General features: G+C 33.3%; 1 protein-coding gene across 2 annotated transcripts; it reads left to right on the top strand.

Annotated features, from left to right (window-relative positions):
* Positions 1–1020: 1020 nt before the first annotated feature.
* Positions 1021–9596, top strand: LOC109120061 (uncharacterized). Of its 2 annotated transcripts, none has more exons than XR_011220834.1 (8): positions 1021–1107; positions 1208–1252; positions 2159–2208; positions 6850–6909; positions 7224–7539; positions 7866–8153; positions 8253–8341; positions 9043–9596. XR_011220834.1 is itself a non-coding variant. In XM_069297264.1 (8 exons), the coding sequence occupies exons 4-6, from the start codon at positions 6983–6985 to the stop codon at positions 7936–7938; spliced, it is 462 nt and encodes a 153-aa protein (XP_069153365.1). In that variant the 5' UTR covers positions 1021–1107; positions 1208–1252; positions 2159–2208; positions 6850–6982; the 3' UTR covers positions 7939–8153; positions 8253–8341; positions 9043–9596. The 2 variants fall into 2 exon arrangements, 1 of the variants encoding a protein (XP_069153365.1); XM_069297264.1 differs by having other exon boundaries at positions 6850–7055.
* The last annotated feature ends 6179 nt before the right edge of the window (positions 9597–15775 follow it).

The raw sequence follows: 15775 nt of genomic DNA, 5'->3' as shown, positions 1-15775 counted from the left end.
AATTAAAACATAGAGCGCTATCATTCAATATATATGTTATGTTTAAAATATAGAGTGTTTATCATTCAATATTAAGATCTACATAAAATCTTAATTATTAAGATGTGTATTTAGATAAGACGTCTTAATCTTAATAAAAATAAAATGAGATCCTTTTGATACATTTGACATTTTTACAATTAAAGGCTATGAGTTCAATAATTCTCGTTTGACTTTTAAAATTTATGTCAAGTAAAAACAAAATAAATAAATTAGAAAAATATAACATTGCATCCTCAAATTTCTTATTTTTTTATTTTGAAATGGAAAAGGGGCCAAATACGTGTGTGGAACAATCAAACAGAAAAATACACCCAAAATATGAAGAAATTCAATCAAGAAAATAATTTAAAACCCTTCACCTCCTTTCTTCTCAACCAACCTCTCTTTTCTACCAACATCTTCATCTCTTTTTCCCCCCAATCTCTTTAGTATCAATTCGTACTAGCTTTATGATATTTTTATCTTTGAAGTACACAACTTAATCCATTCAAGAAGTTTGTACACGACAAAAAAAACACAGTGTATAGCGACGGATATTTGCGATGTAATCAATTCCGTTGCTTTATAACTACGGATTGCAACGAAGTAGTCATTTCATTGCAAAATTTACAAATATTTCTTTGAGTTAAAATATAGCGACGGAATATGTTTTTTGTCGTGAAATAATAGCGGGAAACTTTGACGCATTAAATTTCGCTATAGATTTTGAAACAAAGTACGTTTTATAAATTTAATGATATATTGTGACGAAATTAGTGATGGACATGCGTTACTAGAATGTGAAATATATTTTTATGGAATATAAATTATGTATTGATAAAAAAAATTCTCTAAAAATTAATGTAAATAATTATATTTATTTACGGCGACGAATATCAGAATTTGTCGCTAAGTTAGTTGCAATAATTTTTACCAAGTCATCAATCATTGAAAGCACAAAAAGGAAACAAAAATTACAATCACTAAATAATAGGATTTTATCTCTCTGTGAAACATTCCAAGAGTTGCGCAACAGCTGAGTTAAGAATTCTCTGGTCTCCTTCTCCTTTCTCCGGTCTTCTTGATGTAAGAATTTGATTTCTCCGATCTCCTTCTCGTTTCGATTGCTCTCGTCTGTCTCTCCTTTCGATTCATCCCGTCTCAGGTGAAATTGTTCCCATCTCAGGTTCACGGTGAAATTGCTCCTGTTTCCTTCATCCTCACGTGAAAGGTGAGCTTCTAGTGCGGTGAATAGGAGTGTTTTGACTTCTATTTGGTGAAAAATAACTAGGGAAATGGATGGGGTTATCAGGGAAGAACATTGGTCTTCTGGAAATTTTCTTGGATATGTGATGTTATGCATATTGATAAACCACATTGTCTACTGAACTCACTCTAACACAATGAAAAATCACCGGTAAAATCACTTCTGATGGAAGTTCTTCTGCTGCTGCACCACCTAAAACTTGTAAGCAGTGTTTCAAAAATAAAATGATAATTGCTATTGATGTACACAGTATAAGATACTTATATTTATTTATTGTATGTTCTCTTTAAGTATTGCGGGTAGCTTAGCAAATTTAGTAGATATAACTTGCTAAAAGTTGATTTAAAAAAATCAAAAAATGATAAATAGGTATTGACATGATTTAGCAATTAGATTTTAATGATGAGTACATATCTCAATGATGTTTCAATATAAGAGTGTGTGCTCTATCTACTTTAGCATTCAGTGTGAGATACGAGATGAGAATGAGGCGTTTCAATGGCTTAAATTAGCTTCTACGTTCATTAGCAAAAGAAGAGATTTTCTATTGTTCTTAGTCTCTTCTCATGAAATTGTTAGTAGAAGCTTCAACGCTAGTTGTTTGGTATGTTTTTTTCTAAAGGTTTAATGTGTTAGCTATAAATTTTTATCATGATCTCGATGGAATGTACGTGTTTTCCTTGTGTCTTTTCTTTTAGTGTTGAGAGCTTGAGTTAACTATTGTTTTTAATATTTTACTTTCGTTCGTTACTATTGTTTGCTTCTACTTTGCTCTAATTTCTAATTTTGAAAATTTTTAAGATTTTTTTACTCTAACCTTGCTTGCTTCTACTTTTGCTTGATGAAATTCTCGATATCTCAAAATCACAGTGACAAGAAGTCTCCAAGCTTTTCACTGTCTAGTCACTGCCTGGAGAAAGGTAACGTTTCCTTCGTAATCTTCTCCTCGTCTTCTTTTATTCATGATATGCCTCACTAGACTGTTTTTGTATCATTGTTGTTTATAGATGAGAATTGATGACTTTAATTTGCGATACATGGGTTCTTAATGGATTTTGTTGATTTTATAAATGTGAGAGTTCGCTTTTATCGTTTAGTATTTAGTATTGACGCTTATTTGTTCCTTTTTGTTTGAATCTATTTTTGGTGACTACTCTTCGCTACGTCGTAGAATCTCTGTTTTTCGTTTTCGTTGCCTGTAAGCCTATGTTTTACAATTAGTTTTGCTACTATTAATGATGCTTTCTTTTCAACTGTAATGCTTCAACGCCTTTTGTTTGTCATAAATTTTGTGGGACTAAGTCTGCCTAGCGAAGAATTGTAGAAATTATTTTTCTTTTGCCTAAATGCATGTTTTGTTCTTATATGATGAATGTGAACGAGAGTACCTTCTGGCCCACAGTTTGTGCTTGTTACTGATTTTTTATTCTTGTAAATTTAAACTTTATTAGGAATATGAATAATCTAGAGCGTGGTTCGATGTATGATAGCTTTGATGGTCGAGGGGCTATAATTCTAGTTTTGTAATTGGAGTGGATAAATTTTATCCAATTTGCATGTTTGCAATAGAATCGTATGAGCGGAAATAAGTTAGATGTTCATGTAAGAAATATCACAACTTTAGGTTCATGGATGTTGAAACGATTAAGCATCAACTTTATAAATCAGGATTTGTTGATAACTATTTTATCTGGAAACAGCAAGGAGAAAAAAATATGTTTGGTGACATTTCTTGTGATAAAGATTTGAATGGTGGTTCTAAACCAGAATTAGGATATGATAATCCATACCGTCAAATGGTTTTAGATGCAGCTCGTCCTAACATTCCCCAAGGTTGAAGTTGGTAATATTTTAGCAATACTAAAGATAAGTAATCTCATCCTTGTGAATCTTCAGTGGAGGAAGATCCTAATTTCGAGTCTAAAGAATTATATGATTTGCTACAAGCAGCTGATGCAAAATTATATCCCGATTCTTCCCTCTCTCATTTTGTTGTTGTCTCTCGAATGTTAAATATTAAAATGGAGAACAACCTGTCACATAGAGGTTATAACAAAATGATGCAATTGTTGAAAGAGGCTTTACCTGAAGATAACATAGTGCTTTATAGCGACTATCAGACAAAGAAGCTAGTGCGTAGCTTGGGTTTTCCAGTTGAAAAGATTGATTGTTGTGAATCGGGATGTATGTTGTATTGGGTAATGATGAACACCTTATATCATGTACATTTTGTGGACATGATAGATACAAGCGTCATGTTGGCTCTCGTAAGAGGAAATTGATCCCTTACAAGAAAATGTATTATTTTCCTTTGATTCCTAGATTGAAAAGATTGTATGCATCTCATGCTACAACTGCCGACATGAGATGGCATCATGAGCATACAAAAAAGGATGGTTTAATGCGTCATCCATCAGATTTCAATAACTCTTATCCTTTTTTGCTAATAAACCAAGAAATGTAAGGTTGGGATTATGTAGTAATGGTTTCAAACAATTTAGTCAGTCTAGGAGTAGATACTCTTCATGGACAATGATTGTCACACCTTATAATTTACTTCAAGGAATGTGTATGAAAGAGGATTATAAGTTCTTAACAGTCATTGTTCTAGGACCTAACAGTCCCAAACATAAAATTGATGTTTATTTGCAGCCTCTAATGAAGGAACTGACTTTGTTGTGGGAGACAGGCGTGCAAGCATTTGAAATCTCAAAAGAACAAAACTTTCAACTAAGGGCAGCTTTGATGTGGACAATTAGTGATTTTCCAGCATATTCTACAGGTTGGAGTACTACAGGTAAGTTTGCATGTCCCTATTGTATGGAGGAAACAAAATCTTTTAGTTTGACCTATGGTAGGAAACCACTTGGTTTTGCTGTCATCGGATGTTTATTGTCCAACATCACCCATTCAGGAGAGATCGTAAGAACTTTCTTAAAAGCAAGACTGTCCACAGATCACCTCTACCCTATAGAACAGGAGAGGAAATATTGAATCAAATTTGTGATTTGGACATAAGAAAAGTAACGGAGTTAGATGCAGAACAAGTCAATCGAAGATTATGTAAGTCTTACGGAAGGAAAAAGAGAAGAATCTTTTGGGATTTGCCTTTTTGGAGTTCTAACATGATTCAACATAATCTTGATGTCATGCATATTCAAAAAAATGTCTTTGATAATGTGTGTAGAACCGTTCTTAGTTTTGATGACAAAACCAAAGACAATCGACAATCACATCAAGATACATTAAAGTTTTGTAATCGACCTCAGTTGGCAATGGATAGTAATGGAAAATATCCCAAAGCTATATATACGATAGACAAGGAAGCAAGAGCTACCTTGTTCAATTGGGTGAAAGGCTTAAAGTTTCCAGATGGGTATGTTTCCAATTTGCGTAGATGTCAAGAAAAAATGCAAAAACGATATATGACAGGAAAAGTCATGATTGCCACGTGTTCATGAAACGACTATTGCCTATTGCCTTTTGCAAACTACTTCCTAGTAATCAGTGGCAAGCACTTACAGAATTGAGCTTATTTTTCAAAGATCTTACTTCTACAACTCTACGAGTTAATGACATGGAGAGATTAGTGAGAGACATCCCATAAATCTTGTGCAAGTTAGAACGTATATTTCCTCTCGAATTCTTTGACTCAATGGAACATCTTCCTGTACACCTTCCATATCAAGCAAGGATAGCTGGACCTGTACAATATCGATGGATGTACCCTTTTTGAAAGGTAAATGTAAAGCTTTATATAATATTAGTGACTAGTATGCCATATATTTTTGTCTTCTAATGTAATGGTCCATACATGTTATATATTTAGTTATCTAGGAACTCGTAAAAAGAAGATTGGAAATAAAGCTAGTGTTGAGAGTTCCATTTGTGAAGCGTACATGACAATAGAGTCAGACAATTGTTTTCTCATGATTTTTGAACCTCATGTTATGACATGTAGTCATAACATGGACCGTAATGATTATTGTGGGGATAAAGAAGATATTGAAGATATCCTCTGATCAAGGTCGACTATGGGGAGAAAAAAAAGGGATTTATCCCTCGAAGAAATTAAGGCTGCCCAAACTTATATCTTACTAAATTGTGAGGAGGTTTAGAATTTTGTGAGGTAATGAAAGTTAATTTTATTTTCTTAATAATATAAGAATATCCTTAAATCACGAATTTTCAATTGAATTTACTTTGTTGTAATGAAGTATGTTCAAGAAACGTTTGCAAGAAGAATTTCTGAATCTATCTCAGGGTCAAATGGACGAGAGTCTTGAAGAAAATTTCTCTATATGGTTCAAGGAATTTGTGAGTATTGTGAAATTATCTTTTATATAGTAAAATACTAAAATTTAGTTTTAAAATTTACTAAGTCGTACATTTTTCTAAAAATAGGTCCAATGCAATTCCATTGAGAACGAATTCTTGCAATGTCTTGCTCGTGGACCATTTATAGATGCTACATGTTATTCTGTGTATTTTGTGGATGGATACAAATTTCACACAGAATGTCATGGAGCGCAAGATCAACAATGAATAGTGGAGTTTATATCTCAGATATAAATTTTGGTGATTACTATGGATGGATAAAAAAGATATTACAAGTGGAATACCGCAATTCACCTTTAAAGCAAATTGTATTATTCAAAAATGAATGGTTTGACCCAACTATGGATGTTGGTGTTAAAAGAACAGTCAATACAAATTGGTTGAGATTAACCATCGTCGTCGATATAAAAATTATAAACAGTTTATTCTTGCAATGCAAGCAACACAAGTATGTTATATACCTTATCCTAGAAAGAAAAAGGACAATGATGATTGGGTAGTTGTGTTGAAGGTCAAACCTTGAAATTTTATTGAATTGCCTAATGAGAAAATGTCAATACCTTCAGAAGTAAATGTTCCATTTAATGTTGAAGTCCATGAGATAGATATGATAGTTTCCGTTGATGAGTTTCTACTCTTAAATGATCAAAATGGAGATATAATTGAAATGGATGAACCCATTGATGATGGACTTTTGCAAGAGAATCATGAAATACACATAGTATCCACTGAAGAAGAGAAACTGATGAGGATGAGGATAAAGATGAGGATGAGGATGAGGATGAGGATGAGGATGAGGAAGAGGAAGAGGAAGAGGAAGAGGAAGAGGAAGAGTTAGAAGAATACAGTGACTAGTGATTGATCATTTGTTATTGTATTTTCACTATATTTTGTTTGTTTCTGATTTCAATGGAGGATAATTTGTTGTAGTTTCTGCTTTTCAATTTAAGATTTAAAAAGAAATAGTTCTTGTCTTTGAACTACTTGTGCTTAATTTCTTATTTCAATTCCTAATTAAATATTTGGGAGACTTATTGTAATGTAAATTTTTGATCATTTCTTTGAATTGAATGACATTACTTGACAGTGATTCTGTAACCATCAATTTCTGGATCCTTATTAGAATCACATGGAGATTTCAATTAACAAGCTCTTAAAGAGAAAATTTTCATATTTCATCTTTGTTCCAAAATATCTAACAATAGTGTTTTATTTATTTATAGGTATGTCTGGGAGGCAGAGGTCGTGGAAAATCCTCAAGTAGGAGTAATCATGTTATTCGTGTAAGCATGCCAACTAATCCCAAGCCCACTAGATTTTCTCCTAAAAAAAGGTGGTATCCCGATCAATATTGTAATGTCAACTCAGAGTATTAGCCCAATCATCTGTGAGACATCTCCAGTTACACCAAATGAGAGTAACCGAATAGGTTAGGGTCTTTCTAACCACAACGATGTTCTAGAGCCTTATTACAATTTCATTCCTAGTGTAAAGCTTCGTTTATAAGTTCATGTACCATTCACTACAATTTTCATATTTCAGCATTATTATTCCATGTAATCTCATTATCTAACAACAATGTTTTTTTTGTTTATAGGTAAGGTTAGAGGCAGGGGTCGTGGAAAATCCTCAGGTAAGAATAATTCTACTATTCGTGTAAACATACCAACAATTCCCAAGCCCACTACAGTTTCTCTGCAACAAGGTGGTACCCCGACCAATATTGAAACATCAACTCAAAGTACTAGCCCAACCATCTCTGAGACACCTCAACTAAACCAAAATGACAATAACCTAATAGGTCAAGGTCTTTCTACCCGTATCAATGTTCCAACTGGTCATACAAATACAGTTGCTGAAGGCGAATCCAACAGTAGCCATCCAAGGACCCTTGTCTTTCTAACTTCTGCAGGGTTAGTCCATTATTTTAATTTTATTCCTACTTGTTGTGTTGATGACACTTGATTTCTTTAAATTCATTTTTATAATATCCCTCCAAATAACCTCTTCTAGTTTATACAGACTGGAACCTTCTCAAATAGTCTCTAGTTTAATATCCAAAAATCTTTCAAAAGTGAGGTTAATATCAATGGAATCAATTGGAAAGGTCTTTCAAATGATGTAAGAAATGGTTATTTTTGGGAATTTAAGGAATAAGTTTTCATTGTAAGTTATTTTAGCAAGTGTATTCACATATATAGATAGGACATTTATGTACTACTTTCAAAACTTGTTTCAGAAAAAGTTCTGCTGCAATGTTTCCATTAGTGAAAACAAAGTCAAAACACAATGGATGGTTAAGGCAACATTGAACTATAGACATTTCATTTCTAAAATAAAAAAAGGAGGAGTTAGGCCAGGTTACGTACCAGAAGATGTCTGAGAAAGATGGTTGGAGCTTTGGGGAAGTGCAGTACCTATTAGGAAATCAAATATTAATTCGCCAAGTCGTTGTGGTGGTTGTGAAACAGCTGTTGGGACTCACACTGGTGGCTCTATTTCTATCGAATAACATCACTAGAAACTTGTGAGTATATAAATATTTTACAAAATTAATAACTAACATATTCTCTTATATGATAATATAACGTGATTTCTTTTGTATATGCTATTGAAAATGGACGAGATCCCACGCCAAGTGAGTTACATCGGCATGTTCATACACATGGACATGATGGAAAAACATTTGTTGGTGATCGTTCTCGAGATATCCATGTAAGCCTAAAACTTGGAGGTGTTTCGGTTCTTTCCTTCTACAGTTTATGGTGAATTTTTTTTATTGTTTTAAAGTGTATTTGTTGTTGCTGTTTGGTACAGTTCTAATGATGTTTTGAGACTTTTCATTGCGATTCTAGTATCGTTTTAGAGAAAAACTATTGCCACTATTAACAGGCTTTTCTGGTGCAATTTTTTTACTGTTTTTTAGTGTGATTGTACTGTTGTTTTGCTGTGACTCTAGCTTCCAAAAGTCACTCACTGATGAACTTAGTGAGTGTTAGAGTGGGGTGATAGGGAGGGGATTTCCCTTAATAATTAGTTGTCATGGTCTGTGTGGTAGTGTAATAAGAGACAACTATATTGACATGATCTTCTCTTGGTGTGGATGTTGTTAGCAATTACTTGGATACCCACTGTTTATTACCACAGACACAACGACTACTACACTAGATAGATGTATTGGTAAGTCTCTTAGAGGGTAATGCCAAATTCTAGACAAATGGTCTACACATCTATGAATTCCATTCTAGTGAACTTATGAAGTTTTTTATTTCTATCAGTTTTCTCGGTTTCAAAGGGATGCCTCATCCTTTATATACCATGGTTTCACGGTATTTTTAATGATTTTTCCTTAAGTTTAGTGTGTGTTCAAAAGCCTTCTTGTATTGATTATAATGTAAGTTTCCCTTTATTTCTAGGAAATCTTTCTAAAGATAAACGCGGAAGTTTTTTCGCAAGAAATGCAGAAACATTACCACCTACGGAGCTTGTGACGGTCCGTCGTACCTGTGACGGTCCGTAGGTTGCATCGTAGTGAAGCTGCTGAAGGAAGATGGGAAAGTCTGACCAAACGTGTGGTTACGAAATTCATGGCGGACCATCGTAGACATGACGGTCCGTCCTGCTGGTTCGTCATGATGATTAGAGAAGTAGTTCAAGTTGCCAAATTCCAAGAAGTTGAAGTGTTATGGAATGGAAACTCTCGACGGACCGTCGTGCTTGAAACGATTCGTCATACCTGTTCGTCGAGGGTAATGAAGAAAGCAGCAAAAAGATTTGTAAAGTATAGGATGATGGAGGCCATGACTGCTCGTCGTGACCACGATGGGCCGTCACGAGGTCCGTCGACCCAGCAGCGTTTTGAAAAATTTTCAGCAATTAGAGTCCTTCTTTTATGAGGTTTTTATTTTTTATAAATAGTTGGAAAAACCTCATTTTTAGGGTTAGACTCTCTTATAGTTAGACTCTCTTATGTTAGATTCTCTTATGTTATACTCTTTGTTAGTAGACTTTGTGAATGTGTTATACTTTTGAAGAATCTTTAGTCTTCGGTTAATTTCAATAATTGAGACACTTTTTCTGGAATTGATTGTTGGTGAGTTTGTTGATAAATCAAAGTGAACTTTTGGATTTTATTATTTCTCATTGAAGTAAGTGCATGAATTCTTAATTACATATATGAATACTGTGGTTATGACTATGGTTAACTAAACTCCATAACTAGAGTTGTGGGAGCCATTGGTGAATAATAAGGTAAATCTAACTAAAATAACAATTCTAGAATAGTATCTTGCATGTATTGATAATTTTTTCGTTTAGAAGTCTTTTTAACGGATGGCCAACGTTAGAACTCACCTTAATTCCACTAGCCGGATCAAGGAGGTAGATAATAGGAAAAGAATTATCAGCGTAGATTTAGTGTATACTATCTAATAGGCTAGTATTAATTGGTACGAGGTAATAACTTAGTAAAATATTGAATACAACGCTTAATATGAGGTAAAGGGAAGGGTTAGTATAAGAACACACGTAGCCGGATCAAGGTGCGGAGTGAAATTTTTTAGTTGTCGGACCAAGGATTTAGAAATACATAACCTATCACTTTGCATGGAAGATACTAGGAAAGAATTCTTATTATTAGAATTATCAAATTAGGAACCTGTGGGGAACACTTAAACCCTAGTTACTTTTATTTATTGATTAAACTCCAAGGTTTGATTCTGTTAGTTGGTTACTTTAATTTAGTTAGTTATCTTTATTAATTTAGAAATAACCCCCCCCCCCCCGTTTTATTGTCTTTCGTTTTCTAAGGAAATAATTGATTAAATAAATAGTAATAATAGATTGAAGTTAAGTCTGAACTATTTTCCTCGTGGGAACGATCCCAACCTCACATATACAACTTTAACTTTTTAAAGAGCAGCTGGTATATTTTAAAGAAATATATGAAATAGTACCAAACTTAACTGAAAGGGACATCTTTATTCTAGTGTCTCTGCCACTTTCTACACTGTACTGAGCATGACTTTGTATATTTTCTGCATATTTATTTAAAATTTGGTTTGTTCCATATCATTATTGCTTTCTAATTTTCTCTACGTATTATAGGAAAAATATAAAGAAATATTAAAGGAAAAAACATTGTATGAAACTGATATTGATCAATATGAAGCATATTACCAAGCTGCGGGAGGAGAAAAGAAAAATATACGATTTTTAATCTGAAGAAACAAATTACCACTGGCAGAAACTTTGTGGATCATCATAATTACCTTATCCATTTTCTCAATCAACATCGACAACAAATATGGACGAGTTTGTAAAGAAAATGATGCCTGCTCTAACTAGTCATCTTGTTCCTATTATTGTTCAGTAGGTGAAAGTATCGATTACTCCATTCAGCAATCCATCGTTTGCGGCGCCCATGCCTCCTGCTAGTTATTTGGACGAGGTTGACACCTCTATTTCAAGTTAATACCTACACAACTTCAGTTTTTTGACAATGTCATACTTTTTTGAAACTAGAAATTGCGCGTAGTAATATTTTGATGAACATGGGTTTATTTAAGAGTACTTGATAGATTTCTTAGTATATTTTAACCAGAAATATGTTGTTTTAAAATTTTCTATTTTTATATTATGAATCTTTTATGGGTATTATATTATATGAATGTTTGTTAATTTTGGAGTATTTAGTAATTCTAATTTAATATATTTCAGGAGTGCATAAGAACAATTTTAGCAACAAATTTAGTCGTTGCTGTAAAAAGAATGTTGGCGACGGATCAATGACTAATTATTAAAGGCCTAATATGTTGTTAAAAAATATGTTGCGATGGAAATTTTGTTTCAACATAACAAAATGAATTATGAAATTAGCAACAAAACAATAAAAATATAATGACAAATCTTTTCCTCACTAACATGTGGCAACGGAAATGTTTCGTCACTATGACGTCGTTAAAATTGAGACGAAAAATCATTTTCATAATATAATTATGAAATTAGCAACAAAATTATATAAATATATTGACAAATCTTTCTGTCGCTAGAATATTGCGACGAACGTAGTTCGTCACTAAGACATCTCTAAATTTTGTGACGGAACTCATTGTTCGTCACTATGAGCGTATTGACGAGCATAATAGCAACAGTCAATATTCCCTAGATAATCCATCGCTAATAGTCATTAGTGACGGATTTTCTTCATATAGTGACAGATTATTGTCGTCGCTAAACACTATTTTTTTTTGTAGTGGTGGAGCTACTTCATCCAATTTCACAGATATGTATCTTTGCATGTAATCTCATATACGATTGTTTCTCTTCACCAGCTCTCCTACTCTTGTTACCTTGTATAGCAACAAAATCGAAGCTGATGGAAGACAAAACAGGTCCAATGCGTTAATCGTAGCTCAGCTCCTCTAATTTTTGGAATGGGTTTTCTAGGGTTCAATGGTTTTTTACTTCTTCTGATAATCAAGAAGAAGTACCAGACCAAGGATTTTGGGTTTCAGCTAAAGGAGATGTGAATGTTAGTCCAATCGGTAAGATACCGAATTTATTTTTCTTGTAGGTCTATAGATTTGACAACATGTTTTTTGATTTGATAAATAACATTGTAAGACATATATGTCTTTTTGTGTGCACAATTTTATTTTCTTAAGTATTGATGGACATTAATGTCTTTTTGTGTGGGTAATATTAGCATGAGAAAGAAATTAGTGTTAGGTTAAAAATAAAGTTGATCACGTATTTCTCTACCTCCTAAGTTATTGGATAAGTTTGAAGCACTGCTTCACTTTTTCATATTCACCCCCCAAATAGAATTACAGAATTGAGACAATGGAGAAGGAAACTGTCTTTTGGCGCTTAATTATTTTTGGTTTTTGGCTCCAAAAGAATTTCTGCATAACCACTAATTTATATATGAGAAAAGGAACCAAAAGAGTTGATCTGCAAAGTGAAGAAGAATTTCTAAACCTAAACAAGAACACGAGGTATGCATTTGTCCTCCTATTTAATGTTTCAACAATATTAAACAGAAAATATATGTCGCAATCGTATATTGAATGATTTGTTCATTAATTATTTGTAACATATCCATTGATCTTCCTTCATATATGTCTCATATTAGAAACTAGAAGATAACAAAAATCTTGATATACGAACACTCTCATTTACTATGTCGATTACAGTTTTGCAGGGTATGCATATATATTTTCAGTTGGTGTGTGGCACATACTAGTGAAGCATAATCTAGGGCTTCTATGGAAGAAAAATTTTCCTACGTTTTTCTTCTATTGATATATTTTGAGGGAAGAGGGAATACATTGTGAAAACATGATATTTATCTTTCATTACTAACTGATTTTTACTACCTAAATTGGAGTTATGTACAAGTATAATGACTTGGGATTTAGCAACACGCTCCATTCTTAGTCATTCTCAAATACCCTCGGTGTTATACATTATCTACTACTTCTGCTACATGTCATACAATCACTATGACCTTGGCTATGTTTTGCCACTTCAATGTTGGGTAGTAGTTGAAATTCTCCACCCATGTTATCATGTTTGTCTTGACTGCCTTTCTAAAATGAACCTTGCACAATAAGTTCACTATTGCATTTGGTGGATTTATCTTGTCCTAAAAATGTTCAAGGTCTCTTTCCCTATATAGGTGTATACAATAGCTACAAATGTCATCTAAAGACCACATCCCATCCCTTGGACATTTCCCTCTTGCATGATGACTAACCCATTAAAGAAAGCAATCAGAAATCTGTTTTGATTACTATATCTTCTCTATTAGAGCAATTGTGCACATTAACTACTTAGTGCAGCATTACAAGGAAAGTTTCTTGCGATTGTCTATGGTCCAAGTCTGCATTTATTTTCCCACTATACAACTATTTTTACTGCTTGTGTCCATGTTAGTTGTTGAATCATATCATGTTTGAGCTTTTTGACCATCCTTCTTCAAATTCATATATACAAATTTTAATTAAAATAACGGATTTAGCTGATTTTCAGAACAAAGATAGTTAAATCCACGTTAAGATGGTACCGGGTTACACATTATTATTAAAGTCTTTCAATATAATCAGAGACGTAAATGCGAGAGAAAACTTTTTATTTCTTGATAGAATTGAGTGAGAATCTATGTGTACAACAAAAACTGTAACATTACTTTGACATCTCATGGGACAAAAAGAAAAGGAAAGAAACGAATCTGGTAGAAGCAGACAATTCGTATTTATCTTTTTGTTAAGTGTTAGTGAAAAACTTACAAGATAATAAAATTGCAAAATTACAATTGAAAATAAAATGAAGAAATAAATCTCTTCATGCTGAGGCACGGATATCTCGCTCTCTTTATGGAGATTCAAGCACACTGCAGCAAATGTTTTCACTGGTCCAGCAGTAGTCCTCTTTGAAATTTCCCCTCCATGATACAAAAACCTTCACAAAGTATAACTCAACAACTCTAGACAAGAGTTGAGTCCAAATCTCCACAAAAAAGAACACCTCCCTTCAACTAATAACAACTCTCTTTTAGACTAACTCTTTCACTCTTTGTTTTCTCTTATGTTTTGTGTGTCCCAAACCAAATGAAGACCACCACTATTTATGCTACAAGAAGTCTTCCTAGCAATGAATAGGAAGATAATGGAGGTAGTAATTAGTGAAGATAATGGCCTTAGGAGTTTCATAGGTTACATAGGTTACAATAGGAGTTACATAAGTTACAATAAGATTTACATAGGTTACAATAGGAGTTACATATGTTACATAAGTTACAAAGAGTAATAGAGGTATTAAAAATGAAATAAAGTGATGGACAACCAATGCTAATGGATTATGTAGAAGTTATTCATTCCAATGTTTTCCTATAACTCCAAAATAAAGCAATTTAATATGTTAAATATTAATATTAAAATGCTAATAACCTAACATTAAGTATTAAATATCAAATTAGAGTTTGTTCTTCCATGTAGCTCCACCCGTTCGGTGTTGTGCTCCATAGGCCGCAGTTGAACCTACCGTTGTCATGGCTACTAACAAACTGCAACAAACAAGAATGGAATTGAGTACTAAATATTTTTGAAGAAATGAAACTAAGAGGTATAGTTGGAAGTTTTAAGTCACCTGAGGTAAGTGATATATGTTTAAGTTTCCCCATTACTCAGATCCGGTTGAAGGGGAGGTGCAACAACAAAGGCCAATTGCAGAACTGTATTTACCTGTACACATTGCTACCTTAGGATCCTCCTTCATATTCACGGTGCTTCTAAGCAAGTGAAGAACAAGGTGGAGAGGCTCTCCTTCTCCTGCATACTTGGCACACACGATCTCTAGCTATTTCCGATATGTATACCCTGTCATTTGTACAACCTGTCATATGCACCCATCGTAAAACTAAATTGCCATTTGGAATGACCAAGGTTATTGAATATTAGTTTTTTTCTAAGTCCATTTTTATAATCACCCCTCTGTCTCAAGTAACTGTGTTTTGGAGAATTTGTGAGTGTGAAAACATGTTATTGAAGTTTGTCAAATACTGCTTCTTGAACATGTCTCTCAGAATTAGGATAGGGTTGAACATTGAATTAAGATAAACTGAATCAAAACTATCTGAAATGAATATTTTGCAGGGCAAATAAAAAAATTCTGAAATAAACAAGCATTTCTTTATGAGGCGCTATATCTGTTAGATCCAAAGCCTCTTCTTAACACCTTATCCTTTACAAGTTTGCAAAAAAGTTTTTGTAACTTCAGACTTGGACATTTCGTGTATTAAGTTCTCTTTCATATGTTATAATGGGTCTTCAATCTATAGTTATGCTACAATAGTTCAATTATTATTATGACGAGAAGATAGTGAGCTCATATTTATAAATGACGTGTGTGAGACTTTCCATATTGTTAACCTTTAGTCTTATAAGATTTTTCTTAAGTTGTCAATGATTAGTACATTTATATTACTATTTTCATTAAAGCCATGGATTTTATATCTTATGAACTTACTGAATTACATATTGTGGTTTTCGTAGAATTATGAAAATCAATGGCATCGGGTGGACGTGTCTTCAAGTAAACTACATTTATAGGGAAAACTATTCAAGATGCTAAATCACCGGATGAATC

The sequence above is a fragment of the Solanum lycopersicum genome, chromosome 1, assembly GCF_036512215.1.
Source record: "Solanum lycopersicum chromosome 1, SLM_r2.1".
Taxonomy (NCBI): domain Eukaryota; kingdom Viridiplantae; phylum Streptophyta; class Magnoliopsida; order Solanales; family Solanaceae; genus Solanum; species Solanum lycopersicum.
This window is presented reverse-complemented; position numbering and strand designations above follow the sequence as displayed.

Coding starts and splice junctions, on each gene's coding strand:
- LOC109120061 (XM_069297264.1), top strand. CDS start 6,983: ATGTCAACTCAGAGTATTAGCCCAATCATCTGTGAGACATCTCCAGTT. Junction 7,056..7,223: donor AAATGAGAGTAACCGAATAG/GTTAGGGTCTTT, acceptor TTTTGTTTATAG/GTAAGGTTAGAGGCAGGGGT. Junction 7,540..7,865: donor GTCTTTCTAACTTCTGCAGG/GTTAGTCCATTA, acceptor AACTTGTTTCAG/AAAAAGTTCTGCTGCAATGT.